The 27,458-nt window shown below is 49.7% G+C and overlaps 1 protein-coding gene across 1 annotated transcript; it reads left to right on the top strand.

Annotated features, from left to right (window-relative positions):
- Positions 1-4,493: 4,493 nt before the first annotated feature.
- PLA2G4D (phospholipase A2 group IVD) lies at positions 4,494-25,087 on the top strand (the record flags this gene model as incomplete). The annotated part of the gene is made up of 20 exons (XM_080809709.1): positions 4,494-4,538; positions 7,627-7,699; positions 7,890-8,026; positions 8,610-8,741; positions 9,458-9,498; positions 9,866-9,908; positions 11,185-11,248; positions 11,537-11,673; positions 12,472-12,582; positions 12,710-12,747; positions 12,930-13,065; positions 13,377-13,513; positions 14,984-15,206; positions 21,141-21,258; positions 21,652-21,789; positions 22,023-22,130; positions 22,273-22,464; positions 22,743-22,909; positions 23,565-23,751; positions 24,861-25,087. The coding sequence occupies 20 exons, from the start codon at positions 4,494-4,496 to the stop codon at positions 25,085-25,087; spliced, it is 2,454 nt and encodes an 817-aa protein (XP_080665835.1).
- Between the last annotated feature and the right edge of the window lie 2,371 nt (positions 25,088-27,458).

The raw sequence follows: 27,458 nt of genomic DNA, 5'->3' as shown, positions 1-27,458 counted from the left end.
TGAAAGAATGCGAAGACAGGAGTCTCTACCTGTTGTAGTTTAAAAAGCTTACTTTTGCAAATTTTACTAACCCCTATGAGTGAGCATGAGAACCTATGGCTAAGGTCTTCTCAGAGACTTGGAAGGGCATGTGCGAGAAGCTTACTCAACATTACCTTCACAGTAAACCCACCTCTGCCTGCCTAGAGTAAGGGTTGCTTAAGTGTCAACTATTATTGTTGGCTCCATTTTCGAACAGTCTTCCCCTTGTGATGGCAAGATGTCTACCATCAGCGGCTCCCCTTCATATCCTGCCAGGTGCTTGCCTGGCAGGAATGACAAAGCACCTCATTCAGTACTTCATGTACCAGGATTTCCTTTGTGACAGCTTGAGTCACGAGCCCAATGAACTGTATGCCACACGTTGCATTCCTGCAGCAAGAGACAGAACAAGACTACCCAGACCGTGGGGGCTGAGCGTGGGGAAAGAGCTGCTTCTACAGAGGAGATATGGGAAATTTAAAGGGTCTGTGAATGCAGAATGAAGAAAATAGATGTCCAATTATTGTGAGTGTAGAGCAAACTCTGAGAGGAGAGAGTGGAAGGAAGGGGGAAAGCCAGCAAAGGGAAAGGGATGACAGAATGGAAAATGGAGGTGTCCAAGCTCTCCTCCAGCTTGGCAGCTGGGGCGGGGCCTGCCCTGATAGGCTCAGCAGACATGCCCTGCCCCTGAGGATCCCACTGGCCTGAGTGAGCAACACGTGAGCTTAGCCAAACCCTGCTATGCCTGCTGCCCCTGCTTCAGAATGACTGCCCCCAGATACTCTCTGCCTCTCTTCTGTCCTCTTGCCCTGGCCTTTGTTCTTCTTGGACCATCTCTCCCAGTCTCTGCTTCCTAATCACAGCCTTTGCAGGGAGGCTGGGGGATGGGGGAATCAGAAAGACACCAACAACTTTGCTCCCTTGCTCTCCTGGTCCTTCCCCTTTCCCACTTCAGTGTGAACCAAATAAAATTCTAAGTCTTGGCACATAATTCATTCCCTCTTGTCCTTGCCGGATTCTGTGGCACCTCCATAACCCTGCTCCAATAAGGTAGCCACTAGCTACCTGTGACCACTCTATTACATTTGAAATGTAGCTATTCTGAATTAAGATATGTTGTAAGTTCTGGGAAAACTGGAAGGCTACGTGCAAAAGAGTGACCCTGGACCACTTTCTGACACAAAAATCAACTCTAATGTATTAAAGACCTAATGTGAGACCCAAAACCATGAAACTCCTAAAAGAAAATGCAGGCAGAAACTCTTGGATATTGGCTTTTACACTATTTTTTGGAATCTGTTTCCTCCAGCAAGGACAATAAAAGCAAAACTAAATTATCGGGATGACACTGAACTAAAAACTTTTGCACGGTGGAGGAAACCATCAACAAAACTGAATGAGAGAAGATACTCGCAAATGATATATCTGGTAAGAGGCTAATATCCAATATAGATACAGAACAAATACAACTCAACACCAGAAACATAAACAGTTCAGTTTAAACATAGGCAGAGAACTTGAACAGGCACTTCTCCAAAGAAGACATCCAGATGGCCAACAGACACATGAAAACATACTCAACGTCACTCATCATCAGGGAAATGCAATCAAAATCACAATGAGGTATCACCTCCCATCTGTCAGAATGGCTAGTTTCAAAAAGACAGGAGATAAGTTCTGGCGAGGATGTGGAGAAAAGGAATGCTCGTGCCCTGTTGTTAGGAAGGCAAACTTGTACAGCCACTGGAAGACAGTATGCGGTTTCCTCACAAAATTAAAATGGAACTACCATATAATCTAGTAATCCCACTTTGGGGTATTTAACTGAAGAAAATGAAAACGCTAATTTAAAAAGATACATGCCCACTTGTGTTTTTTGGCAGCATCATTTACAATAGCCAAGTATGGAATCAACTGAAATGTCCATCCACAGACAATAGGTGAAGAAGTTGTGGTGTAGATACATACAATGGAATATTACCCAACCGTAAAAGAGAATGAAATCTTATCATTTGGGAAAACAGATAGATGGACTTAGAGGACATTATGTAAAGGAAAATAAATCAGAGAAAGACGGATACCATGTGATCTCACTTACATGTGGAATTTAAGAAACAAGACAGATGAATGAACAAACAAAAACAGAACAAAATCATAAAGACAGAGAGCAAACTCTCTGTTGGGGGGTTGAGGGAGGGGCAAAATAGGTGAAGGGTATTAAGAGGTGTGAACTTCCAGTTATAAAATAAATAAGTGATGGGGATGAAAAGCACAGTCTAGGAAATTGAAATAAAAAGATAAGCTCTAAATGTAAAACACACAGTGGATTTTGAAGACTTAGTATGAAAGAAATGTAAAAGATCTTCTTGATAATTTCATATGTTGCTTACATGTTGAATTGATAATACCTTAGATTATTGGGCTCAATAAAGGCATTATTAAAATTAGTTTCTTCTATATCTTTTTACTTCTTTAAAATGTGGCTAGTAGAAAATTTAGTATGACATATGTGGCTTGCATGACATTCCTACTGGACCATGCTGCTCTAGACCGTTTTTCCAGAAGCATTCACATACATACATACCCACATTCCATATATAATTTCCAGAACAATTGAGAGTGCCCCAAATCCCATCCATGGGCCCCAGACCCAAATTAAGAATCTCTGAGTCAGGAATATCATGGTTTTTATTAGGCTTAGCATCAACCCCACCGTCACTGCACAGATGGGGAAACTGAGTACCAAGCTCTCCTCTGAGCCCGACCAGCTGAGCCCTGGGCTCCAGTCCTCTGGGAATGGTGGGGGCGGGTGCCTGGCCGTGCCATACATGTGTGAAGGGCTGGCACTGGGGGTTACCTCTTAGAAGGTGATGCTGCAGCCTGCCTCTTCAGCTCCGCGCACCACCCCCCCCCCCCCGCCCCTGACTATCTGGTGGTCCCAGATAAACCTCACATCACTTCAGGGAGAGGTTAATTCACTCCTCAGTGAAATGTATTTCTCAGGACTCCTACAGTCCAGGGATGGCTCTGGAGGATGGGCAAGCTCCAGGCTAGGCTAAGCCCAGACTGGGGAAGGGGACACAAACTTTGACTCCAGAGGACATAATCCTGGGCTTGGCCACTCACAAGCCATGTGACTCCGTGAATTGCTTCATTCATGACCTATTTTGGAATAAGTTGTTCTTCATAGTTTTCTACCTTTTACATTTACTTTTTCATTAGATTAGACATCAGGCTCATGCAAACTAGAAATATTTCCCATTCAGTTATTTTTCACATTTTTCATAGACTATTAGTAATTTTCTTTTTTTGGCCAATTCTGTAATAATACTTTTCATTTTAGTTTATTTTTTTAAGATCATATTTATTTCTGAGAGAGCAAGTGAGTGCGAGCAGTGGGAGAGGCAGAGGGAGAGAGAAAGGGAGAAGCAGACTCTCTACTGAGCAGAGATCCCGATACAGGACTCGATCCCAGGACCCCGGGATCATGACTTGAGCCAAAGGCAGACGCCCAACTGACTGAGCCACCCAGGTACCCCTGTAATAATACTTTTTAGATCCGTTTGTGCTAAGTTAACATTAATTCCGTTTCATCTGCCTTGAAAAATAAATCCTGTCATTCAATTACATAGTGGATTGACAACGAAATAACTGAATTCATGTCATTTTAGGAGAACACTTTGTGTTGCTGTGGACACTGAATAGTTTAAACAGGTAACTTCACAAAGTTTTCTTCTGTAATATTCATAGTCTAGTCTAAGAGTGTGCTGATTGGTCTCTGTTACCTATATTAGAATGCTTGCCAATTGAGTCTAAAGGAAATCTTCTAAACTCCTAGGATCAACCAAAGGGAAGGGGAGAGGGTAAAGCTGAGGGTGAGGGGCTTAGAACCAGAGTCCAGAGCCCCCCTGTAGCACTCTGAATTCTGCTCAGTGCTTGCCACTCTGATTGCCTTTAATATGATAACCAGGATCCTGGCTGCAGAGAGCTGCCAAGGAGGTCTGGTCTCTCTCGTCTGCTCCCATTTGCTCAGCCCTCAGCAAGCCCTAAGAGGCTTGCCTGGCTCAGGCTGGGGCTGGGCTGCAGGGTTTCCACAGTTCTGCCCCTACTCTGTGCCAGACCTTCAGCCTCAGGGGAACCAGCTTCCCACTGCTGCTCCTAGGACTTGCTCCCCTCCTCGGGGCATCTGCAGTCGTGATGCTCCACGTCTGAAAGGGGTGCTCCATCCAGGGTCCTGGAGCCCTGCCAGAGGTTTATGGAGATGCTGGTTGGCCCAGCCTCTTGGGGAAGAGGGGAAGATGCTAGGCTAAGGGAGTGACCCAGGGGTGGAGCCCCAACCTGTTTATAGGATTGCGGCTCCTCAGAGGCGGGCAGATTCGAGGCCCCATCCCATTAGGATAGTTGCTGACAGCCGTCCAGGGAGCTGGCCTCTTGGCAGGAGCTGGACCTGGAGTGGAGCCAGAAGGGTTGGTATGGAAAGACTGACAACTAGGGGACCCCCTGGCCATCCTCACCAGGTAACAGTGTCGCCAAACCCATGGGTATCACTCAGGGCAGGGCCTGGGGCCAGAGTGCATTCTGAGAAGCCTGACACGGTGAAAGCCAAGGTGATTCTGGCCTCTGGGGAAGGCCTGGCTCCCAGGGCTGGGGTCTCTGCCCAGGCAGGGGTCAAGGGTAGGAGGCAAAGGGTAAGAGAGTCTGTGCTTGGGAATGGGGAATGGGGGAGGGGGTGGATGGATGATCGGCATCCATAGAAGGGAGGGCCTGGGAGACCAGAACCTTCTCCCTCCACTGTGAGCGATCAGCCAGCAATCCCCTTAGAGGTCCTCACCCTCCTCCCTGCCAAAGCTTGCATACCGCCTCAGAGAACACAGTGGCTGCGTGTCACAAGAGAACACCCCACCAGGCCCATCGTTCACCACTGCAGGTAGTGGGCCTCCTGGAACTGGCAGGGGCCAAGAAACCACCCTGTGTGTCCCCAGAGCTTTGTCAGGCCAAGTCCCCATCCACTGCCAGTTACTCACTGGGCCAAGAGAGAAGATTGCCACCAGGCCAAAGAGATCTATAGACTGCTAGCCCACTCCTTCTATGTGCTTCTCTCAGGCAGATTTCTCATCCTGTGCTGTGGACCAGGGCCAGAGGGACTGGCTCTTTGGGTCTTCCCTGGTGCCCCAGGCAGGGGCCATGAAAGAGGCTAAGTGTGCCAAGCTCACCATCCTGAGGCATTTGCCTCATTCTCAGACTTTGCCAGGCTTCTGGAGCCTTGGCCCTGAGACCCAGGCCCGAGTCAGATCCGGCCAAGTAGCTCCAGACAGGTGCTCCTGGAGAAAACTTGCCTGGCTCAAGTCAGGTACCAGGCCATCCTGGGAAACATAGAGGGGACCCCTTCACTGAAGGACAACACCTCCTGCCCCAGCTCCTGTCAGCCTGAGGTCTAGAAGACTCCCCCTCAAAACAAGTGGGCACTGATGAAAATGCCCAGATGCCAGTCTGGCAAGACCCCAAGGCTGCAGGAGTGGGGCGGTGGAGGGGCCGGACGGCTCAGGCTCCATCTGCTCCTCCCATCAGCAGCTGGAGCCCCAGAACCCAGCCCTGGAGGTTTCTGATGTACCTGTGTTCATCCTCATCTCCCTGGAGAAGGCTTGGGCATCCTTCTCCTCTGCCTGCTCTAGACCCAGCCCAGGGGCAAAACTGAAGCCCAAGGTGCAGCGACTCTGGGAGCTTGAGTCTGCCCACATGCCTGGAAAGCACGTAGCCCCAGCAGATGCTGTTGGGACTGGTTGAATCCCCGAGATCAGACTCTCAACCCTCAGCCTTCAAGTCGACTCCCGGGGCAGCCTCAGCAGTGGCCTCACCCAGTCTCGTTCCTGCTGGAACAGGGACCTGGAGCCTGTCCTGGCGGCAGGAGCTGGGTCGGCAGGCCAGGCCAGGCATCCAGACTTGCTCTGGGACTTGCCTGCTGCAAGACCCAGGAGCATCGGCTCAGCATGACTCAGGAGATACGGGGCCTGAGGCTGGGCCTGAAGTGTCCTCTCCTCCTCTCTGCAACCTCCCCTACCACAGTGGGTTGCTGGGGGCCAGCAGGGGGAAAGGCACCTTGCTCATTTTCCTTCTGCTGGTGAAGATCCCATGGTTGGACCCCTGTATGGGGAACTCCAGCCGCATCAGATTCACTTGGGTCACATCCCCAGTGATGGGCAGGGGCCAGCACTGAGCCTCTCCAAAGGGAGGAGGCTGGAGGAAGCCCTGGGGTCCCTGCATAGGGAGAAACAGTGGCTGAGACTCCCAGCAGGGAGGTACTCCCAGGAGTACCTGGAAGACTCCCAGGAGTCTATGGGAAGGGGCAGGGAGCTGGGGAGGGGTGCGGGGAATCCCTGCTGGAGAAGCCCTTCACAAGTTTCAGGGTCAGTCATCAATTAAGGCAGGACATTTCAACAGGGGAGGGGAAGACCCAATGTCCTCAGGAGAATCCTATTAGTTAGTTAGTTCAATATCTGTATTGGTCTAGGACAAATCTATGAAATTCTACTGTTTGGATATCCAGAGGGCGGCCGGGGAAAGTTGCGTGCTTTTACAAAGGAACAAAGTCCTGGGGAGATAGGACAGTATGACAGGTGTGAGCTCTGGCCTTGAAGACCTGGGCTTAAATCCTACCTAGGTTACCTGCTAACTCTGACCTATGGCAACCTTTCTAAGCCTCAGTTCTCTCATCTGTAAAATAGGAGGAAATGAGAGTACTTTTTTAGGAGAGTCAAGAGGATAAATCAGTTTGGAATACATAATCTGCTTAGTACAGCACCTAGAAACAGAACAAGCCCTTAATAAATAGTAATAAATACTAATTATCTAGAAACTGCTTACTTTTTTGCTAAGCATTCTGCAGACATTAACACATTTAGCCTCTATTAATTAATCCCACTATTTATGAGGAAATGGAGGCTCTAAGAGGCTTAGTGACTTGTCCAGGGTCACACAGCAAGTAAGCAGAGGACCAAGGTTTAGATCCAGATATTCTGTCTAGGAGCCTGCCTTGCCCACTCCACTCAACCTCCTCGAGTAATGACCCATCATTGTATCTATTGTCACAGCCTATCCTGTGATGCTCTGTGTTAGTGATGGTTTTAGAGGTGATGAGAAATGGGGCTTCACCCTGGGAAAAATACCCTGCTAGGGGACAGTGGGCTTTCTGAGGTTGAGAGGCTCTTGGTGACCAGAGAGAGATACGGGCAACGATGCTCAAATTAGATATGGTGACCGGCTGGAAAGGAGCAGGGGGGGACACTTTGTAGCCCACACAGGCTGTGGCCTCGGGGATGAGGGGGAGTCTGGGCTGCCTCTGTCTTTCCCCTGTCCTGGAGTGCATACAGAAGCTCAGAAGCAATTCTGTCCCCGGAGGGGAAGGGGTCCCACATGTTCCACCCCCGGTTGGTCTCCCAAGCCCTTACTGCTGCAGCCCAGGACCACGGCCCCAAGGACATGGTGGGCGAAAGCTGTTTGGCTCCAGAATGTCTGGCAGCATCATTGAGTGTGTCAGGAGAAACAGCACAAAGGGGTGGGGTTGGGGACCAAGCAGGAGGGACTGAGCAGTCTGTTCTCTCCCGCTAGGGGGAAGCCTCTGCCTGCTGGATGCTCACTGTGAGGGTCCTGGAGGCACGGAACCTGGGCTGGACTGACCTGTGTGAGTAACTATTTCCTAGGCTCCAAGGGTGTAGAGATGACCAGGCCCTGTGGGAAAGGCCCAGGTGGGAACTTGGGGGCTGGGTTGGGCTGCCCGCAGTGGCCGCCAAGGTCATGGTAGGAACCATGGTGAGGCCCCTGGAGAGGAGTGTAAGGAATTCTCTCTTACTCTGTTCTCTTAACGTTGGCAGTGAGTGAGGCAGACCCCTATGTGACCCTAGAGCTGCCAACCGTCCCTGGAACGAAGTTCAAGACCAAAACAATCACCAACTCCAGTCATCCTGTATGGAATGAGACCTTCAGTTTCCTAATCCAGAGGCGGGTCAAGGTAAAGGCCAGGACCACCCACCTAAGGACAGGCTGTATCCTCCTATCAGAGCACACTTTTCCTCCAGGGCTCAGTCAGAGACACCAGGGAGGAGGAGAGTCTTTGTTCCCAGCCGGGTGCGCTGTGTGGGAGAGAATGTGTGACCCACCCTGTGGCCTGTGGCCGAGAGCCTGATCTCTGGCAAGTTGCTGCTCCTCCCTAAGCCCATCTGTGGAACAAAGGCAGTAGGAATCCCTTCCTAAGGGGGTTGTTGAGGTCAAATAAGATAAAGCATGGAAGACTCCTAATACAATGCCTGGTACATATGGTGCCTTGGGGGCAGCAAAGGAGGGAAGTGTGCAGTGGTGGGGAAACACTGAAAGAATTTCATTTTTTATAAAAACAAAAATTAGCAGGGGAAGATTAGGAACTTTGCTGGATTTCCTTTTAATGCTTTTAAGTTTTACTATTATTTTTATTTTGAAGTACAAGGTATGGAGGCATAATAATCTTTTCCGACCCTGGGCATCAAGTTAGGGCTCAACAGGTATGAAGTACAGTAATGAGTAAATAATGTGCTAAGTTGCTGTTCTCGGGTTCCTAGAATGTTCTGGAGCTAAATGTCTATGATGAGGACTCAGTCACGGAGGACGATGCCTGCTTCAAGGTTCTCTATGACGTCTCAGAAGTCCTCCCAGGCCAGCTGCTCCAGAAGACCTTCTCCCTGCGTCCCCAGGTGAGTGGGGAGTCCCACCCCTCTGAGCCCCGCCCCTCTGCCCTCCAGGCTGAGGAAGTTCCCCAGCTTCTCCCTTCTGCTGGAATGCTGCTGTGTTGAATGTGTTCACAAAAGAGAGAAGCCCCTCCCAGAGATATTTATATTGTAGTAGGAAAGGAGAAGGCTTAACTGTTACAGACTGAATCACTCATTGCAGAGATTTTAGTCACGGGAGGGAGGTTTCTGGTGGTGGTGAACTTCCTAATATCAATCAAAACCCACGTAACTAACCCTTGGGGCGGTTGGCGGGGGGGGGGGGGGGGGCACTCCGTCACTCCTGCTCATGCTTGCCTGTGGTGCCCAAGGCCTGCTTTACGAAAGTCTGCTCCTTTCTCCAGCCAGGGAAGGCTGGAGAATGGGAGGGCGGGGTTCTGGGGTCAGGTCCCCCTCAAGAGGACTAGGGCATCCTTAAGCCTCTTTTGGCTTGTTCTCCTCATGTCCTCCTTCAGCCCTGCCAGGGAGAGAGGCCTGTTCTCTGCAGACTCATCAGCTGTGGCTAACTTGGGTAGGCAGCCCCTCTTTGCCCCAATTCTCAATTCCCACATCTGTAAAGTGGGAAGAAGTGTAGTATCGCGCCTCCCTGAGCGACTGCTCGAGATGAGACAATGCATGGTCAAAGAACTGTGTCACCTCTAAAGATGTATAAATGTTCATGACTTGCTCATCATTGATTTCAGGGACAGGAGGAGCTGGACGTGGAGTTCAAGCTGGAAAAAACGTGAGTAATAATCACACAGCCCAGGAAGTGCCTCAGGACCCAGGCTTAATTTAGGGAAATGTCTTTGACCCAGATTCTCGGTCCCTCCTGCCCCCACCCCTTCCAATCTGGGTGGGAGGGGAGGGGTCCTCTTAGAGCAATGAGGTAGAGGAAGGTCACTGCTTCCTTGTCCACACTCTCCCTCTCTCTCCCACATGGCTATCTTCAGAAGCCCCTCCCTCCCCCTGCGTGGTATCCAGCACTTAGGGTCCCTCGGCATCACCCAGGAAGGCCCCATGGGGGCTTGAGGCTGTGCTGTGAGGGGCAGCTCAGTACAGGGACCTTTTGCATTTGTCAGGCTGAGCTCTGGATATTTTGATTTTTCCAGGTCAGACTCTCCAGAAAACCTCATCACCAACGATGTCCTTGTGGTAAACCACCCTCCCCAGGCTTGTGAGGGGGAGCTGAGGGAGGGGCCCCAGAGCCAACACTGAGGTTGGAGGTGCCAAAGGGACAGGCAGAGACAGGGCACTGTGGTAAGACCACCCCGGGCCACCCAGCTCGGTGGTTCCCCTGGGGCTGTGGTCAGGGGCTGGGGGCTGGGAAGGGCCAGGGCCTTAAGAGAACATGGAGAGAGGGAGGCCAAGACTCTGCTGGGGGGAGATTTGGGCCCAAGACTGGATGGCTGAGGGAGTGTCCGGGCGAATTGTAGGTGCTCCTGACAGGGTTTCATTACCTGTGATGGACTCCTAGCTCTTATCCTCAGAAGGTGGTGGGCGACAGGCCAGCCAGGCCCAGCTGGGGTGTTAGCACTGCATAGCAGAGGCCCAGAGGAAGTTTCCAGAGCACTGCACTTCCAGCCTGGGGTCTCTGGGACAGAGTCGGGGGTCAGTCAGCTCCACCTTGAGACAGTGGAGGGTCTTGATCAGCTCTTCTGAAACAGTGCAAGCTCACAACAAGTTCACAGCAGCAGGAACAGGTGGTAAACAATGGACTAGAAGCTTTCCACTCAAAGGTCACCAGCCTGTAACATAGGCGTGACCTGGCAGCAGGGCCTAATGCGAGGGAAGGAGGCCTCTACCCTCAGGGTCATACAAGGACCTGCTTGATGGGCTAGTGTTACTTTTACAAATACACGTTAAAATCGTCATACCTGTGGCAGCTGCTTTTTATCTCAGGGGCTGGAGAGCAGTGGTGGGCAGGTAAACTCAGCCAGTCTGAGGGATAGAGTCAGTCAGGAGCTGGGTGGGCTGTGGGCGTCAGGTGATAGGCATGACAGAGAATGCAGTGGGCACCTTTGGCAAGCTGGTCAGCTGGAGGACAGCTGGGACATTGGTCCATCATCCTGTAGGCCAGTGGTTTGCGTGCTACTGTTTGGGAGCAGTCGTGGGAGAAGGCACTCTCCAGGCTGAGCCTGCAAAGAAACACGGAGAGGAAAAGAACAGAGCCTGAGGGTTGGGCGGCCTTCAGAGATCCCCCAAGTTCAGCAGATCTTTGAAAGCTGGGGGTGTGCACAGGGTGAAGGTGGGGCTCCCCGGCTACTCCAGAATTAGAGGAGGGGGGTGGCAGTTCTGCTTCCGGTCCCACTCTGGTCCCACTTTCTGTTTGGTGTGTGGTGGATTTGGGACAGTGAGGCTCAGGGGGTGAGGTTGAGGGGACCTCAGCCTTCCCTGCTGAGCTCCCAGCCGACGATGTGATCTGCCCCAGGCCCGAGAGCTGTCCTGCCTGGATGTTGGTCTGGACTGTGCTGGGAGCACCACCACGGTCATGGGTGAGGCCTGCTCAGTGCTAGATGGAGTGGCGGGGACACCTGTGCGGGCCCTCTTTCTTCTTGCTCCTCCCCCCGTGACCTGGGGGAGCATGTGTTGCAGGAAGTGGGAGTCCCATGAGGGCTGTGGGGCCCAGCGGGCTGGGGAGGGCCCATTCCAGAATCCTGGCTCTCATGGTCCAAACTCCCAGGTCTCGCCCATGTCCAAGCAATACTGCCAGTTTCCTGGGGTCCCTGCTCGGATTCCTGGCTCCTGTTCCCCTCGTGCTAGTCTGCCCACTCTCTGCCTAGACCAGGACAAGCTGGAGCTGGAGCTGGTGCTGAAGGGGTCCTATGAAGACACGCAGACATCCGTGCTGGGTCCAGCCTCTGCCTTCCGCTTCCATTACATGGCAGCCCAGGAGGGAAAGCTGAGTGCGCGTCTGAGGGTGGGTCCTGGCTTTGCAGCTCTCCCCGCCATGGGCCAGCTCCAGCTGCTGCGGGCCCCTCTTAGGCCAATGCCAGGCCCCTGTGGCCTTGCCAGCCTCCCCCAGAGAGGCACCAAGCCCTTGGCAGATAGGGAGAATCACCAGGAGCCTGGAGAGGGCGCGGCGACTGCCCTGCCTTGTCAGACTTTGTTTGAACCTTTCAGTGGCATCTGCCTCGATGCTCTTAGAAGAAAACCCCATCTCTGTGCCTCCAAGGCCCTGCATGGCCTGGCCCTTGCCCAGCTCTGCTGCCTCACTTTGTTCTGTGCTCTCCCTCTTTCATGATGCCCCAGCCTATATGTCTCTTTTTGCTTTCCCAACACACCAGGGGCCTTCGGGGTTCTCCTCTGGCTGCTTCCAAGGCTGCCTGATCTTCCTCCTCCTCCTCTTCTTCCTCCACTTCCTCCTCCTTTAGATCTCAGCCAAGAGGGGCCCTCCTTGACTCCCCATCTTAAATAGACCCCACACACCACACATTTGGTTATTTTTTCATATCACACTGCTTAGGACTTCCTTTACCTTTCCTTTTTCTCCTGTATAACATTTGCTAACATCTGTTCGTTACCTATTTTGTTATCAATTCATATACACAACTCAGAACAAAAAATGTCAGCAAGTATTTTAAAAGTCATTATAAGTGGTATAATTATAATAACTGTAAATATTGTGATTATATTATTAGAGAGGGACTGTGTCCATCTGGATCACTGTCTAGATACTCAGTAAGGATTGGTTGAATGAATGAATATTTCCTTCCAGAGCTCTGCAAGTAACAGCTGGAGTTCAGACAAGTCAGCTGGGCATCTCACTGTGCCCCTGAGGTCCTTGGCCATAGGAAAGGAGGTGACCTTTCACATTCCTACTGCAAATGTAAGTGGCCTCAACTGGATGGGAAGTGCCAGTGAGAATAAAGATGGGGAGCCCAGGCCCCCAGGGGATACCCACATACCTCTCAGGGGTGAGAATATTCTAATCCAGTCTCTCACTTTGATTTCAGACCCCAGGAGTGAGGCTGCAGCTCAAGGCTGAGGGCTGGTAAGGGACATTCATATCTGGGGGGGGACGGTGTGTGGTGGTCATGAGGCAGGGAGTGCTGTGGAATGGGTGGCCCTTGGGGTTGAGAGCAGGGAGGTAATATGGCAGCTATCCTGGGCATGGCCAGCCAGTGGCTGAGCTATGCAGTGCCCCCCTGACCTTCGGATCCTCTACTGCCCCAGCCCTAAGGAGCTGGATGTGCACCTGGGCTTCGATCTTTGTGCAGAGGAGAAAGCCTTTCTGAGCAGGAGGAAGCAAGTGGTGGCCAAGGCTCTCAAGCAGGTCCTGCAGCTGGACAGAGACCTACAGGAAGATGAGGTTTGGGGGTACAGGGGAATGTGGGTGCAGTACCTTCGACTGGCCTTAAGGAAGTACCTGATCCTCGCCCTCTCTAGACACTCCAGTCAACAGAGATGAGAGTGGCTGAGTGTGTGTGGGCGGCGTGGCGGGGGTAAGCTGTGGGGTTCTCACTCCCTTTCGGGCCCCATCCAAGGCCGAGAGTTGTCACTTCCTGGGAGAGGGAGGGGCTGGCTGCTCCGTCTAAGTCTGACTGCATCAGGCCCTGGCCCCGAGGTCCCTTCCCTCCATCCTGGTCCTGGTTAAGCTGGCCTGTGTCTGTGTCAGTCCAGGTCCCCATTGTGGGCGTTATGGCCACAGGAGGAGGTGCCCGGGCCATGACCGCTCTCTACGGCCACCTGTTGGCCCTGCAGAAGCTGGGCCTCCTGGACTGTGTCACCTACTTCAGCGGCATCTCGGGCTCTACATGGTGAGGGGCCTGGGGACTGGAAGAGCAGAGATGGTCGGGTCCTAGAGGAGAATGGAGCAGACACCAGGGGAACCCCTCTATGTGTGGAAGTCAAGTGGGTGTGAGCACTGCAGTCCGATGGGTGCCAGGTGGCTTTCTCAAAAGGGAGGAAGTAGGTATTACAGAGGTCCTCCCGTGAGAAGGGGTTGGAGGACACCCATTCCATGCTACTGAAGAGGGCTAAGGCAGCTGATTCAGGAGGAGCTGGGGTTTGAGTCTCTGTAACACCCCTTACTGGGCAACTGATTTCCCTTGATTTTCAGTTGACTCATCTCCAGAACGGGGTAATAGTAGTTCTTACTCTGTATGATTGTCCTGGGGCAGCCCAAGTAAAACACCTGATCTGACATGTATCAGGACCTCCAAGTCAGTAGATCTTTTTTCTTTAAACATGATTATCTCATTTAAATCCTCATAACACTCTCTATGGTAGGGTTTTGTTTTGTTTTTTAATTTTCACTGTGCCTATAGTATAGATAGAGAAATTGGGATGAAGAGGTACTATCTTAACCTCTTACCTAAAGACAACATTGCCTCCCTATATACCCCACCCTGCCTATGATGAGGTGGGACTTCTCACTTTTAGACATTCGTTCCTTTGTGTCTTACTGAAATGTGACTTGAAGCAGTAAAAGGAGGGTAAACTCAAGAGGATTTTAGATGACAGCTGTGGGCAAGCAGTCTTCAAGGGCTTCAGGACAGGCCCATGAAGATGGGTGTAGGGTCTAGATCTGTTCTGTACAATGCAGTAGCCACTAGTCATGTGGTTATGAACCACTTGAAATGTGGCTAGTCCAGATTGAGATGTGGTATAAAGATAAAAATACACAGGGACGCCTGGGTGGCTCAGTTGGTTAAGCAGCTGCCTTCGGCTCAGGTCATGATCCCAGCGTCCTGGGATCGAGTCCCACATCGGGCTCCTAACTCGGCAGGGAGCCTGCTTCTCCCTCTGCCTGCCACTCTGTCTGCTTGCGCTCACTCTCGCTCCTCTCTCTCTCTCTCTCTGACAAATAAATAAATAAATAAATCTTTAAAAAAAAAAAAAAAGATAAAAATACACAGAGAATTTTGAAGACTTGGTTTGAAAAAAAATACAAATTTATGTTAATTTTTTATATTGATTACATGTTGAAGTGAGAATTTGGGGGTATATCAAATTAAAATAATACTATTAAAATTAATTTTTATTGCTCTCTTCTTGCTTTTTCAAAATGTGGTTACTGGGAAATTTTAGATTATATCTGTGTCTCACATTATGTTTAAATTGGACAGCGCTGATCTGAGAGAAAGCCCCGAGACACATTTTCCGGATGGGCAGGGCCTTGGCTGCAGGAGCATCACCCTGGGAGAAGTGGGAGGGTGGGAAGGAGATGTGCAGTGACCCAATCCACGGCCTCCGCCTCCCGTCATACTGTCCCTTTATTTTCCCAGGACAATGGCCCACCTCTACGGGGACCCTGAGTGGTCACAGAAGGACCTCGAAGGACCCATCAAATATGCCAGGGAGCACCTGGTCAAGAGCAAGATGGAGGTCTTCTCCCCAGAGCGCCTAGCGAGCTACCACCAGGAGCTGGAGCTGCGGGCGCAGCAAGGCTACCCCACGACTTTTGTGGACCTGTGGGCTCTCGTGCTGGAGTCCATGCTGCACAACCAGGTAGGGCACCGATGCTGGCAAGGCCCGACCAGCGTGCACCTGTGGTCCTTGGGCAGCCCCGCAGTTAGCTGCTGCGCATGCGCATTTCCTACTGGGTGAAGGAGGCTGGGATCTGTGGGGAAAGGACGCAGGGACCATAGTGTCTGAGTGCCTGCTGTACTTTGGGATCCTGCCTTTTTGAGTCAGGCTATTTTTCAGTTCATGGCCATAAAACAGAGATTTCTGGATCTCTCAGGAGCTTAGGGACGAGTCAGTGCTAAGGTCCGTTAAGCAAACAGAACTTTCACTATGCTTATGTGGCAGTGAGATAGCTCGAATAATTTTTATTTTATGAATACTGCAATATAGAATGTCTTCTTCTGTATCTTCATGGTAGTGTTAAAAGCACAGACTCTGGAGCCGGATTGTCTGGGTTTAATCTCAGTGCCCCTTACTAGTTTTGTGTTCTTTCGCAAGTTACTAACCTCTCTGTGCCTCAGTTTTGGCCTCTATTCAGTGGGGATGAGTGAGAATAGTACTTATCTCACAGGCTTTTTGTGAACACTCAATGGTGCTTTGGCATAGAGTTAACATTATTAGCTATGATATGTATTTTTTAAGATTTTATTTTATTTACTTGAGAGATAGCAAGTGAGAGTACAAGCAGTGGGGAGAGGGAGAAGCCAGCTCCCCCCTTAGCAGGGAGCCTGGGATCATGACCTGAGCTTAAGGCAGAGGCTTAACCATTGGAGTCACCCAGGGACCCCAGCTATTATATTTCTTTACTATTTATTATAACACCATGAAGACCAAACTGAGCAGATAACATTTTTTATAAATTGCTTCTTTAAGATAAGTTTAGTAAGTCAACTGCTTAATCTTACATTAACTGATACAATTACTGAAATCAGTTCTTTTGTTTCCACTATTGTTTTACCACATATAATTATCTGAATGTTTCTTTTAAAGCACTTGAAACAACTAAAACACACAAAAAAGTATCTTTAACGTTTGTTATAAAAAAGTAAACTATCAAATACACTAGCAGAGGAATGATTCATACCTTCCTTATCTTAGGGCATCAGAAGTTTGACCAAGAAAGATTATCATGTAAACTAACCAAAAATGAATTGCTTTGGATTTTTTTCTTTAATTTTTATTCTTGCTGGTAAGAGCAATGTTCCCTGGAAGTTACCAACCATTCTTATTTTTTATGAATTAGTTTAAAAATATTTATTATATAAACAATATTTATCATTAAATATTATAATAATCTTCAGACCTAAGAAAATGCACAAGGCATAAAGAATAATGTAATGAATATGCCCAATCTCAGCAACAAGAGATAGAAGGTTACAGAAAGACTTGAAGCCCTCTGTGGATGCTTCCCCAGTCCCATTTCCCTCCCACCCCCAGTGGCAACCACCATCCTGAATTTGGGTTTATCATCACATTTATATCTTCAGTCTGTATACATGATTGGATTATATAATACAGAACACATAATTGCATAACATACTTTATTTACCTCTATTATATATTTTATTGTATATACCTTTTTTGTACATCCTTAAGAAAAATATAGTGTTACTTGCAGAAATAGTTTTGAACAAGTCTCCTTGTGCACAGATGTTAGAGGTTCTCTGCACCTCGAAGATACATACCCAGGGATGGGGTTCTTAGCCCATTGGGTACATGCATCTTCAGCTTTCCTGCCTATTGCCAATTGTTCTCCAAAAAAGGTTTCATTAATTCACACTTCCACTATAAGTGTATCCGTTTTTTTTTTCTCTACACGCTCTTCAGACTTTTAATTTTTTGTTCATCTTATGGGTGTTATACAAAATTTTATTGTAGCTTTCCATTTCCTTGATTTTTAGTGAGACTGATCATATTTTCATGTATAGTTGTCATTGGGACTTCCTCTTCTGTGGATTACCTACTCCAATCCCTTTCCATTTTTCTATTAATTCACCTTAAATATTATTTTGTGGAATGCCTTATAGATTTTGGATAGTAATCCTTTATCAGTTCTACTAGATTTTGATGCATTATTTTAATATAATCTGGTCTATCATTCTTTTCATTTATGGTTTGTGCATTTAGAATCTCCCAAGAGAGATCTTTCCCTCTCCTAAAGTTATAATCTCCTATATATTGTTATAAAAGTTTTAAAGATTTGTTTTTCACAATTAGGACTTTAGTCTTTAATAGATCTTAAGGTATTATTGAACAGGAACCCAGTTTTATTTTTTTTCCATAGGGATAGCAAACATATTAAACCGCTTATTTCTTTTTTCTCCGCAAATCTGCATCACTACTTGTGTCCTGTGTCAGCTTTCATATATTCATGGGACTCTTCCTGAGCTCCCTTCCATTCTAATGGGGCTGATTCTCTAATATGGGCCAACACTGCACTGGTTTAGAGACCCTGGGTTTGTAATGCATGCAGGTATCTGATAGGACAGATTTACCCCCATTCACCACCTTGGTTTTTCTCAGCATTACCCTGGCTCCTTCTGGCCCTTTGCTCTTCTATACATGTAATAGAATCAGCTAGTCATGTTTCATGAGAGATGTTAACATCTTTGTTGAGAGGCACCTGGGTGCTTCTCAATTGGTGAATCTCTCAGTTGGTGAAGCATCAGATACTTGGTTTTAGCTCAGGTCATGATCTCAGAGTCCTGGGATGGAGCTCCATGTGGGGCTCCCCACTCAGCAAGGTGTCTGCTTATCTCGCTCGCTCTCTGCCCCTCCCCCTGCTCCCATGCACACTCTCTAAAATAAATAAATAAATAAATAAATAAATCTTTTATAAAAAGAATTTTTATTGAAGTGGCATTTAATTTTTAAAACCCATGTAACTACTTGAAATATTATTTTATTAATATAGCCTATGTATTCTTCAGATCTGCTTTTAAAGTTCACGTTTAGTTGTGAACTTCTTCTAATTCAGTTGTGAATTATTAATGACTTTTCTGCCTGATGGTGGCAGTTAATTACTGTAGAGTTGGGAGAAGCTTGTTTTAACAGTTTACTTTATGAGGTGCTAAAAAATGCAGTTTGATCTGAGGCTATAAAGAAGACTTTCATTTAATTACCATTTGATCCTCCAGTAATGACTTAACAAGGTTTAAGGCACAAGGCACAAGGTTCATCATCATTTTTTAAAAGACAAGGTTTGGGGTGTTTTTTGTTCACAAGAAAAAAATCTTGTGGCATGAGCACCCATGTGGTTTAAAAAATTTTGTCTCAATGTTGAAGCTTTTCAAATATTCTTTTTTTTTAATCATGTTTTATATCTTAAAGCTAACATTCATTGTATGCTTTTTTTAAAAAAAGATTTTATTTATTTATTTGACAGACAGAGATCACAAGTAGGCAGAGAGGCAGGCACAGAGAGAGGAAGGGAAGCAGGCTCCCTGCTGAGCAGAGAGCCTGATGCGGGGCTTGATACCAGGACCCTAGGATCATGACCTGAGCTGAACGCAGAGACTTTAACCCACTGAGCCACCCAGGTGCCTCCATTGTATGCTTTTTAAAATAATTCTTTAATCAGATAAATTTAGTGTGTATTTCAAATCTAAGTTTTTGGGTAAAAGCATTTATTATCTCCATTTTATGCAATATACAGCTCCAAAAGTCATTTTAAATGTCAGAAAATATAACTCCATAAGAAACCACAATTTCGTTAATATTATTATTACAGAAATAGTATACCCTGAACTTCACACAGAGTTTTATTAGCCCACATGCTTCTAGAATACTGCTTCAGGCTTTGAAAACAAAATAAAACAAAACAAAAACATGCTTGTAAAATATACCAGTTATAATCAGTGCTTCTCAAACCATGTCTTTCAAACATTTTCCCTTTTATCTTTTGCCGGCAAGCCCTGAACTGCTTAGAAGTTGCTCACCATTCCTTAAGACGAAACTCATAGTTTTTCTCTTGTCTTTTTTTTTTTTTTTAAGATTTTATTTATTTATTTGACACAGTGAGAGAGAGAGAAGTCACAAGCAGGGAGAGCAGAGGGAGAGGGAGAAGCAGACTCCTGGCTGAGCAGGTAGCCTGATGTGGGATTTGATCCCAAGACCCTGGTACCCCTTTTTCTCTTGTGTTTTCCTGAATTAAGGTCTTACATGTTTTTCTTCAATTCTGGCCAAAAAGGTTTTGGCTTTAGTCCCCCCTGCCCATACAGTACCTAGATCATGTCAACACATCGCCAACACCACACCCAGCTCCCACATCTTCGGGGGACACTTGAGTCATCAGAGCGGTGACCTGCAGGGCTGGGAACACTCATTTGGAAACGGGGGTGGGGAGATGGGGGGTGGGGCCTGGAGCACCTGCCGCTGCTGGTGAGCTATTAAAAGGAAAAAGAATACAGTATTATTTCAGTAATACTGTATTTCAGTATTTCGTCTATTTCAGTAGATGGAGGGGGTAAGCTGACCCTTTTCCCCCAGGTCAGAAATGGTGCCTCTGGAGTAAAAGGACACATTTCCCCTCGTCTTACACGTCAGAAGAGCAGGCAAACAGGATTCCCAAATCAGAAGACTTTGAGAAGGGAAATCACAGTTATTAATCAAGCTCCCTCCCTCTTCAGTACCCAGACACACTCACACCTGCAGGTCTGACTTGTCGCTATGGTACAGAGCACCAGGGGCTTGAGCTGCATTAGGGGATTTTTTCCTATGGTTTCCCTGTAATTCAGGTCCCACAGAGTACTCCTGAAGAACTTGGGGAGGGGGAGCAGGAAGAGGACCCATCAGTGACAGAGGGCTGCGGGAGGAAGACATACACTGGGGAATGTGGGGTCTTGCCATGGGTGTGGGAGGGGGACTCCTCATTGGGAAGGTGGGGCTAGAATCCTGGGACACACACTTGGCTAATATCAGAATCATCTGGGGAGATTGAAGAAACATTCCTCAGTGGCTTCTGCTGATTCTCAGAAGTAACCTAGTCATCTATTTAGCACATTCTCTAGGTAAATCAGTTGATAAGGGCAGATCAGGCAGTTTAGGAACCTCCGAGGTCTAGCTGCTGAGTGAGGTGCCTTCCAGTTCGGAGAGCTCCGAGAGAGGGCCTGTGGGTCTGTGCTACGTGTCTCCCTCTGTCAGAAGCAGCCACAGCCTGGGGCAGGCTCTCTCCCAAGGGCGGCTTCAGGCAGCCACCACCATTAACCTTGCTGTTGCTGGACATGAACCCTATTGGCATCTCTGGTCCGGGATGGAACAAGACCTTTCTCTGCCCCTAGAACTCTGGAAGACTGTCCCAAAAGGCAAACCATAGTCCCTGCCATCAAGGCAGAACTGGGTATTTTATTGAAGAGAAAAGTGGAAACAGAGGCAAGAATAAACAATGGGGTACAACTTCATACTGTGCAAAGCAGGAAAGAGGGGGCAGGTAAGGGAGAGACAAGGATGCCTGGAAAGCATTTTGGAGGGGCTGAGACTTGGACTGCATTCATGTAAATCTAGAAGGGGCAGCCTATCCCCTGATGGAGCTTATAGTGTATACTGTAAAAGGGAATCCCTGTGTCCTTTCTGGAAAGCAGTGTGTGTGTGTGTGTGTGTGTGTGTGTGTGTGTGTGTGTGTATGGATGGTCTGTGCATCAGGGTCCCCATCCCCTCCACCTTTCAACCCATAAAGATGGGGCCACAGACCACAGGAGCAGAGGTGTCACTCCTGACACCATAGTCCTTGTGAATGGCATTCTCTTTAGATACGCAGTGCACAACCTCCTTAGCCTTACATGGCAACCCCTGCATTTGGTCAGAATATGGGAGTGGGAGTGAGAACTGGATGGGTACACCCACCTATGCCATCCAAAGTCCAATGGAGAGCTGCCTCCTCACCCTCAACCCCCCCCCCCAACTCCACGCAGTCCTGGTGGAGTTGCTGCCTCTAGGGTGCTCCCAACCACACCTAGGCCCTCATGCCTCCCACCCCAGGTGATGGACCAGAAGCTGTCGGAACAGAGAGCAGCACTGGAGCAGGGCCAGAACCCTCTGCCCCTCTACTTGAGCCTCAATGTAAAAGAGAACAATCTGGAGACCTTCGACTTCAAGGGTACAATCTTTAGCCCTGCCCACGTAACCCTCCAACACACACACACACACACACACACACACACACACACACACGCATACCACCCTGTACATGGGTCTTCAGAGAATTCAGACAGGGAACTCTTACACAGATTGCTCAGCCTTCTGGGAAGAGAGGCGGTTCTGATGGGCTGATGAGCCAGGCAGCAGAGCTCATGGACCTGGTGGGGGGTTGGGGGTGAGGATGTGGTCAAGGTGCTGGTGGGGGGGTGGTCAGTCCAGGAGTCAGCCAGGCAGGGAGAAGGCTGGGGCCGGCTGGGGCCAGCTGGGGGCAGCATCTTTGGCCCCTGTCAGAGCTGGGGCACTCCCCACCCCGCTTGCCTCTCATTCCTGCCTCTCACTCCTGTTCCCATAGAGTGGGTGGAGTTTTCCCCCTATGAGGTTGGGTTCCTGAAGTATGGAGCCTTTGTCCCCAGCGAACTCTTTGGCTCGGAGTTCTTCATGGGGCAGCTGATGAAGAAGCTCCCTGAGTCCCGGATCTGCTTTCTGGAAGGTGAGTGGTGGTTACTCTGAAGATTGTAGCCGGTCCTGAGCCAGGCCTCCCTGACTGGGCATGATTCCTGTGCTCAGGTCTGGCAAAGCCCCCGGCGGAGGGGGTGGTGGGACACTGGGGTGGGGCTGTGAGAGCAGCCCACCTGCCTTCCATTTTCCATCCCCTCCCTCTGTGTGATGGGAGGCCAAGTGCTGAGGCCTGAGGCTGACTTTTGTCAGGGGTTTGGCCTTCAGGTATCTGGAGCAATATTTTGTCCCTGAACTTGCTGGATGTCTGGTATGACCTCCTCAGCTCTGAGGACACCCGGAGGCAGCACCTCAAGGACAAGATCAGGAACCTGGGTAAGAAGCGAGGCAGGAAGGGGAGCCTGGGCTGAGGCCGCTTCCTCTTCAGATGCTTGGGGGAGGGGCACTCTCCGAGGGGAAGCAGGCCCAGGCATTTCCAGGCCTTTCACCTGGCCTACGTCTGTTTCTCTGAGCCCAGAGGAGTCTCCTGCCTCCTTGAAGACCTCCTCGTGGCTGGAGGCCTCATGGCTTCAACCCGGGACGGCACTGGCCAAGGCATTTAAGGGCTTGCTGACGGGCAGGCCTCTCCACCAGCACAGCTGCAACTTCCTCCGGGGCCTCCAGCTGCACCGGAACTACTGTAGCCACAAAGACTTCTCCACCTGGGCAGGTAAGGGCGCCCGCCATGTCTCCCTAGGGAATAAGCTTGGGCTCCCGGGGAGGTGGGGGTGGGACAGGGACCGTGGTTAGGACTGGCAGAGGACTTGGGGGTGGGTGAGTCATGGCATACCCTTCTGGGGTCGGTCTGCAGAAGGTCTTGGGAAGGGCTGGGGTGGCGTGTCCTTATAAAGAGTGACGCCAGAGGACAGAAGGGGACATGGAGGGAATTGCAGTGTGAAGGGTAGATGTGTGGCCGAGGGACTGACTGTCAACTGCCTCCCCCATCAGACTGCCCGCTAGACTCCACCGCTAGCCAGCTGACCCCTCAGGAGCCCCAGCTCTGCCTGGTAGATGCCGGCTACTTCCTCAACACCAGCTGTCCCTCCATGTTCCGGCCAGGCCGCAGGCTCGACCTCATTCTCTCCTTCGACTACTCCCTACCCTCGTCCTTTGAGGTGCCTCTGGTTGCCCCCACGGGAACTCCGGACACCCTGTGGCCAGGCCATGCTCCAGGGGCAAGCCACTGGGCCACTGGCCCTGACCTCCTGGGCCCCCAAGGGGAGGGAAGGGTGACAGGCTCTGACTCAGACTCCTGCCAGGGCTCTTGGTTAGGAAGGGCTATGGAGGTGCTGGGGCGCTGGGCTCCCAGGACAGGTGGACAGGGAGGAAGCTCGCTGCACCCACCCAAGAAGAATCTGCGAGGAGATCCTGGCCTGTCCACAACCATCCCCTCAGGGTGTCTCTGGGCACTCAGGAGTAGGGCGGGATGGGGGCAGGAATAGGGCTCTGGTACAGAAGTGGGTCCCTTACTGAGGCCCTCAAGGCTCTGTGGAGTTGCATAACCTAGCAGCAGAATCCCAGATGGGAGCAGAGTGCTAGGTCTCTGCCTCCCTTGAAGATACTAACCAAACAACATTGGCCGACCACTGGAATCCTTCACCTCCCTCTGAGGAGACACTGGGTTTCATAACTGGACCACACACAGGCCAGGACCAGGTTGTCCCAACATGGAGCAGTCCAGCTGGGCTGGAGCTCTAGCATTTTCTAGAGCACTGACCTGAGATGATCAGGAAGTAGCCAGTTCTCTCTGGACCCCCTACCCCCAACCAGGCACTGCAGCAGACTGAGGCGTACTGCCGGGCCCGGGGACTGCCATTCCCTCGGGTGGAGCCCAGCCCTCAGGACCAACACCAGCCAGCAGAGTGCCACCTCTTCTCAGACCCCTCCTGCCCTGATGCCCCGCTCCTGCTGCACTTCCCGCTGGTCAATGCCTCCTTCAGGGACCACTCAGCCCCCGGTAAGGCATCCTCTCCCTTCCTCCCAAGCCTGGCAGGCCAGACCCTCGGAGGCATGGCCTGCGAGCTTCCCAGTGTTCCTGTGGGGGCCGGTGGGCAGAGGGGTCATCAGGCTAGTCCCACCCAGTTCTGGACCCGGCAGTGTGCTGGTCTCTGTTGGGGATGCCACGTTCCTGCAGAGCTCTCTGCTGGCAAAGTCACTGTGCTGCTGTCCTGTGTCATAACCCCAGGCTCCCCCCAAAACACACTCCTGCCCACCTCAGCTGTACCCGGGCTCCTCTGCTCTCCTGGGGTGGTGTGTGGGAATCCGGACCTCCAGAGGCCTTCCTGCGTCATCCCCATCTGCAGCCATCTCCACCCCTGCTTGGCACCACATTATTGGAGGGCCAGGCAGCCAGGACCGAGAGCCCCCCCCCCCCGCCCCAGGCTCTCAGATTATCTTGACATTACCTGAGATTTCAGTTGGCTTCTCCCTCCCACCCCAGCCCTTCCTTCTCAGGAAGCTGGGCCTCTACTCTGGGGGTCCCTGAAATATAAAACCTCATCACTATGCCTTCCAGTCCTTGCCTCCTGCCAACTGGTCAGACCTTTCAGGTGGGGAAGCCTCACTTCCTCTGTGTGTTATTCCTGGCTTTCTGGTTCCCGCTTTAATTCCACACCTTCTAGCTTTACCCTTAACAGGCTCAGCCCGCATCTTGGAATTTTCTCTCTCTCTCTCTTTCAACAAAGACTACTTCTTACAAAGCAGAAATCGTTTTGGTTTTCAGACTCCTGTTTCTATCATGAGTTTTAAGAACCCTTCACTAGGCTGACTCTGGTCCAGCTGTTTGCTCCTTGCCCCGGAAGGTGAAACAGATACCATGGTGTTGCCTCAGGAGTGGGAGTGCATTGCCACAAGGAAGTGTGGGGAGCAGCAAACCCTTCATATCTCCAAATAGTACCCTACTCTCCACATTTCTGATTCTGGGCAAAGGACACAGAGGCCTGGGGGGAGAGCGAGGAGTCCCTTCAATGAGGAGCAGCCCACTGCTTTGCCCAGCCTCAAGGCGTCCTCCTGCCCAGCTCTGGAGGCCTCTGGGTCCTAGTCTTAATCCCTCTCACCCCTGGGCAGGTGTCCAGCGCAGCACTGCAGAGCTCCCGGCAGGCCAGGTGGATCTCACTGGGACCGCCTCGTCCTACTCCCTGTTCAACATGACCTACAAGGAGGAAGACTTTGATCGCCTGCTGCAACTTAGTGACTATAACATACAGAACAGCCAGGGCGCCATTTTGCAGGCCTTGAGGACTGCCATGAAGCACCGGGCCCTGGGGGTCAGGCCTCCAGCAGTGCAGAATTGAGGTGGCTCAGGGACCCCAGCACTCTGACAACCCTCCAGGGGCTGGGGGTTTAACCTAAGCACTGCTGGGTAGGGCCACAGCCCTCTCTGGGCTGTCCACCCCTGGGCTGCCTCTGCAGCAGTTCTCACGGCCCAGAAGGGCTACACAGAACCCCAAGTTCTTCCTCACTTTCATTGCTGGCTTGAGAGGAGCTGGAAGTAAACTCACCAGACCAGTGTGCAGCATAGCTGGTCTGACTAGAAACATGTTCCCATGCAATGACTCTCATGCCAAATAGAACAGATTTGGGGTACAAGCTGCCAGTGTCAGACCAGGGGTAGGCAGGTCAGGGCCTGACTGAGAGGTGGCTCCAAGCATCAGGAATCACACTGTGTCCTGAGAACCTCTTCTTTGTCCCCTCCTCCCCTTTCTCACCCTTCTTTGATACTATCTTTAAGCAACTATAGTGACCTATAGTCCACACAAACATGATTCATCCTTCTAGAAAGTATGACTCGATGGCTTTTACTACATATTCACAGAGTTGGGCAAACCTTCCCACAGTCATTTTGAGAAGATTTTTGTCACCCCAAAAAGAAACCCTTCACCTCTTAGCTGTCAACCTCAACCCTCCCTCCCCAGCCTTAGGCAACCACTAATCTACTTTCTGTTTCTATAGACTTGCTTCTTGTGGGCATTTCCTATTTATGGAATCATACAGTATGTGGCCTTTTGTGTCTGGCGTCCTTTACTTGGTGGGATATGCTCAAGGGTCTTCCATGTGGTAGAGGGTGTCAGTGCCTCATCCCTTTCTGTGGCTGAATAAAAGTCCCACACTTACCTGATGGTCACTGGGTAATGGACCCTTGGGTTGTTTCCACTTTTTGGTCATTCCAAATAATGGTTCTATGAACAGTCATGTACAAGTCCGTATGTGGAAAGTGTTTTTCATTCTTCTGCATGTCTACCTAGGAATACATTTGCTGGATTATAATGTAATTCTCTGCTTCACCTCTTGAGGGCCTGCCACCCCATTTTCCAAAGCTGCTGCCCCATTTTTCTATTCCTATTGGCCTTATACCAGGGTGCCAATTTCTCCACCTCTTAGCCCCCACCTGTTGTCTGTCTTTTGATTTCAATCATCGGAGTGGGTGTAAAGTGGTATCTTATCAACATTTCCCTAATGACTTATGATCTTAGGGACCTTTTTGTATACTCTAGGCCTTTTGTAGATCTTCTTTAGAGAAATGTTTATTCAGATCTTTTGCCCATTTTCATTGGATTAAGTGTCTTTTTCTTATTAAGAGTTCTGTATATTTTCTACATACAAATCCCTGACCCAATGTGTGATTCGGAGTTTTTCTCCTAATCTGTGGGTTACCTTTTCGCTTTCCTGGAGCACAGAAGCTTTCTTACTTTGATGGTGCCATTTATATATATATATTTTTTGCTGCTTGTGCTTTTGGTATTGTATTTTAAAAACCATAGTCTAACCCATGGTTATGAAGGTTTACACCTGTTTTCTTCTAATAGTTTTATGGCTTTAGCCATTACATTTAGGTCTTTGATCCATTTTGAGTTCACTCTTGTATACGGTGTGAGATAGGGGTTCAACTTCTTTCTTTGGCATATGGGTATCCAGCTATCCCAGCACCACTTGTTGAAAAGGCTATTCTTTCCCCCATTGATTGGTCTTCAGGGAGGGTTCCCTGAAAATCAGTCACCTGTGGATGTGAGGGTGTATATCTGGACTTATTTCTTGATCTGTTTGTCTATCCTTACGCTATACCACACTGTGTTGATTACTGTAGTTTGTAATCAATTTTGAAATCAGGAATTGTGAGCCTTCCAACTTTGTTAGGAGGCATGAACAAGGGTTAAGCAGTTTGCTCGTCACTAAGCTCAAAAGTGGCAAAGCCAGCACTGGAATTGGAAACTTGAAAATCAAGCCAGGCTTGGAGCATGTGGGTGACTCAGTCACTTAAGCGTCTGACTTTAAGCTTAGGTCATGATCTCGGGTTCCCGGGATCAAGCCCTGCGTGGGGTCCTGGGGTTACTTGGGGTCCTAGGGTCGGGCTACCAGCTCAGTGGGGAGACTGCTTCCCCTGTGCCTCCCTCCCTCTACCCTTCCTCCTGCTCATCCTCTCTGTCTCTTTCTCAAATGAATGAATAGAATCTAATAAAATAAAATAAAATAAACCTAGCTAGGCTTCTAACTGCTATGCCACACTGCATCTTTGGGTCCTTACTTTGTAGCATGCCCTACTGTACAAGGAAGAATTAGCCTTATCTAAAGAGAGGTCTGGCCTTGGCTCTCGGCTACTGAGAGGGTGATAGGAGTGTCTTTGTTTGCCTGGGGTTCTGGCTGCTGGACAGCCTCACAGTGTGATTT

This window comes from Martes martes (assembly GCF_963455335.1).
Source record: "Martes martes genome assembly, chromosome: 7".
Taxonomy (NCBI): Eukaryota; Metazoa; Chordata; class Mammalia; order Carnivora; family Mustelidae; genus Martes; species Martes martes.
This window is presented reverse-complemented; position numbering and strand designations above follow the sequence as displayed.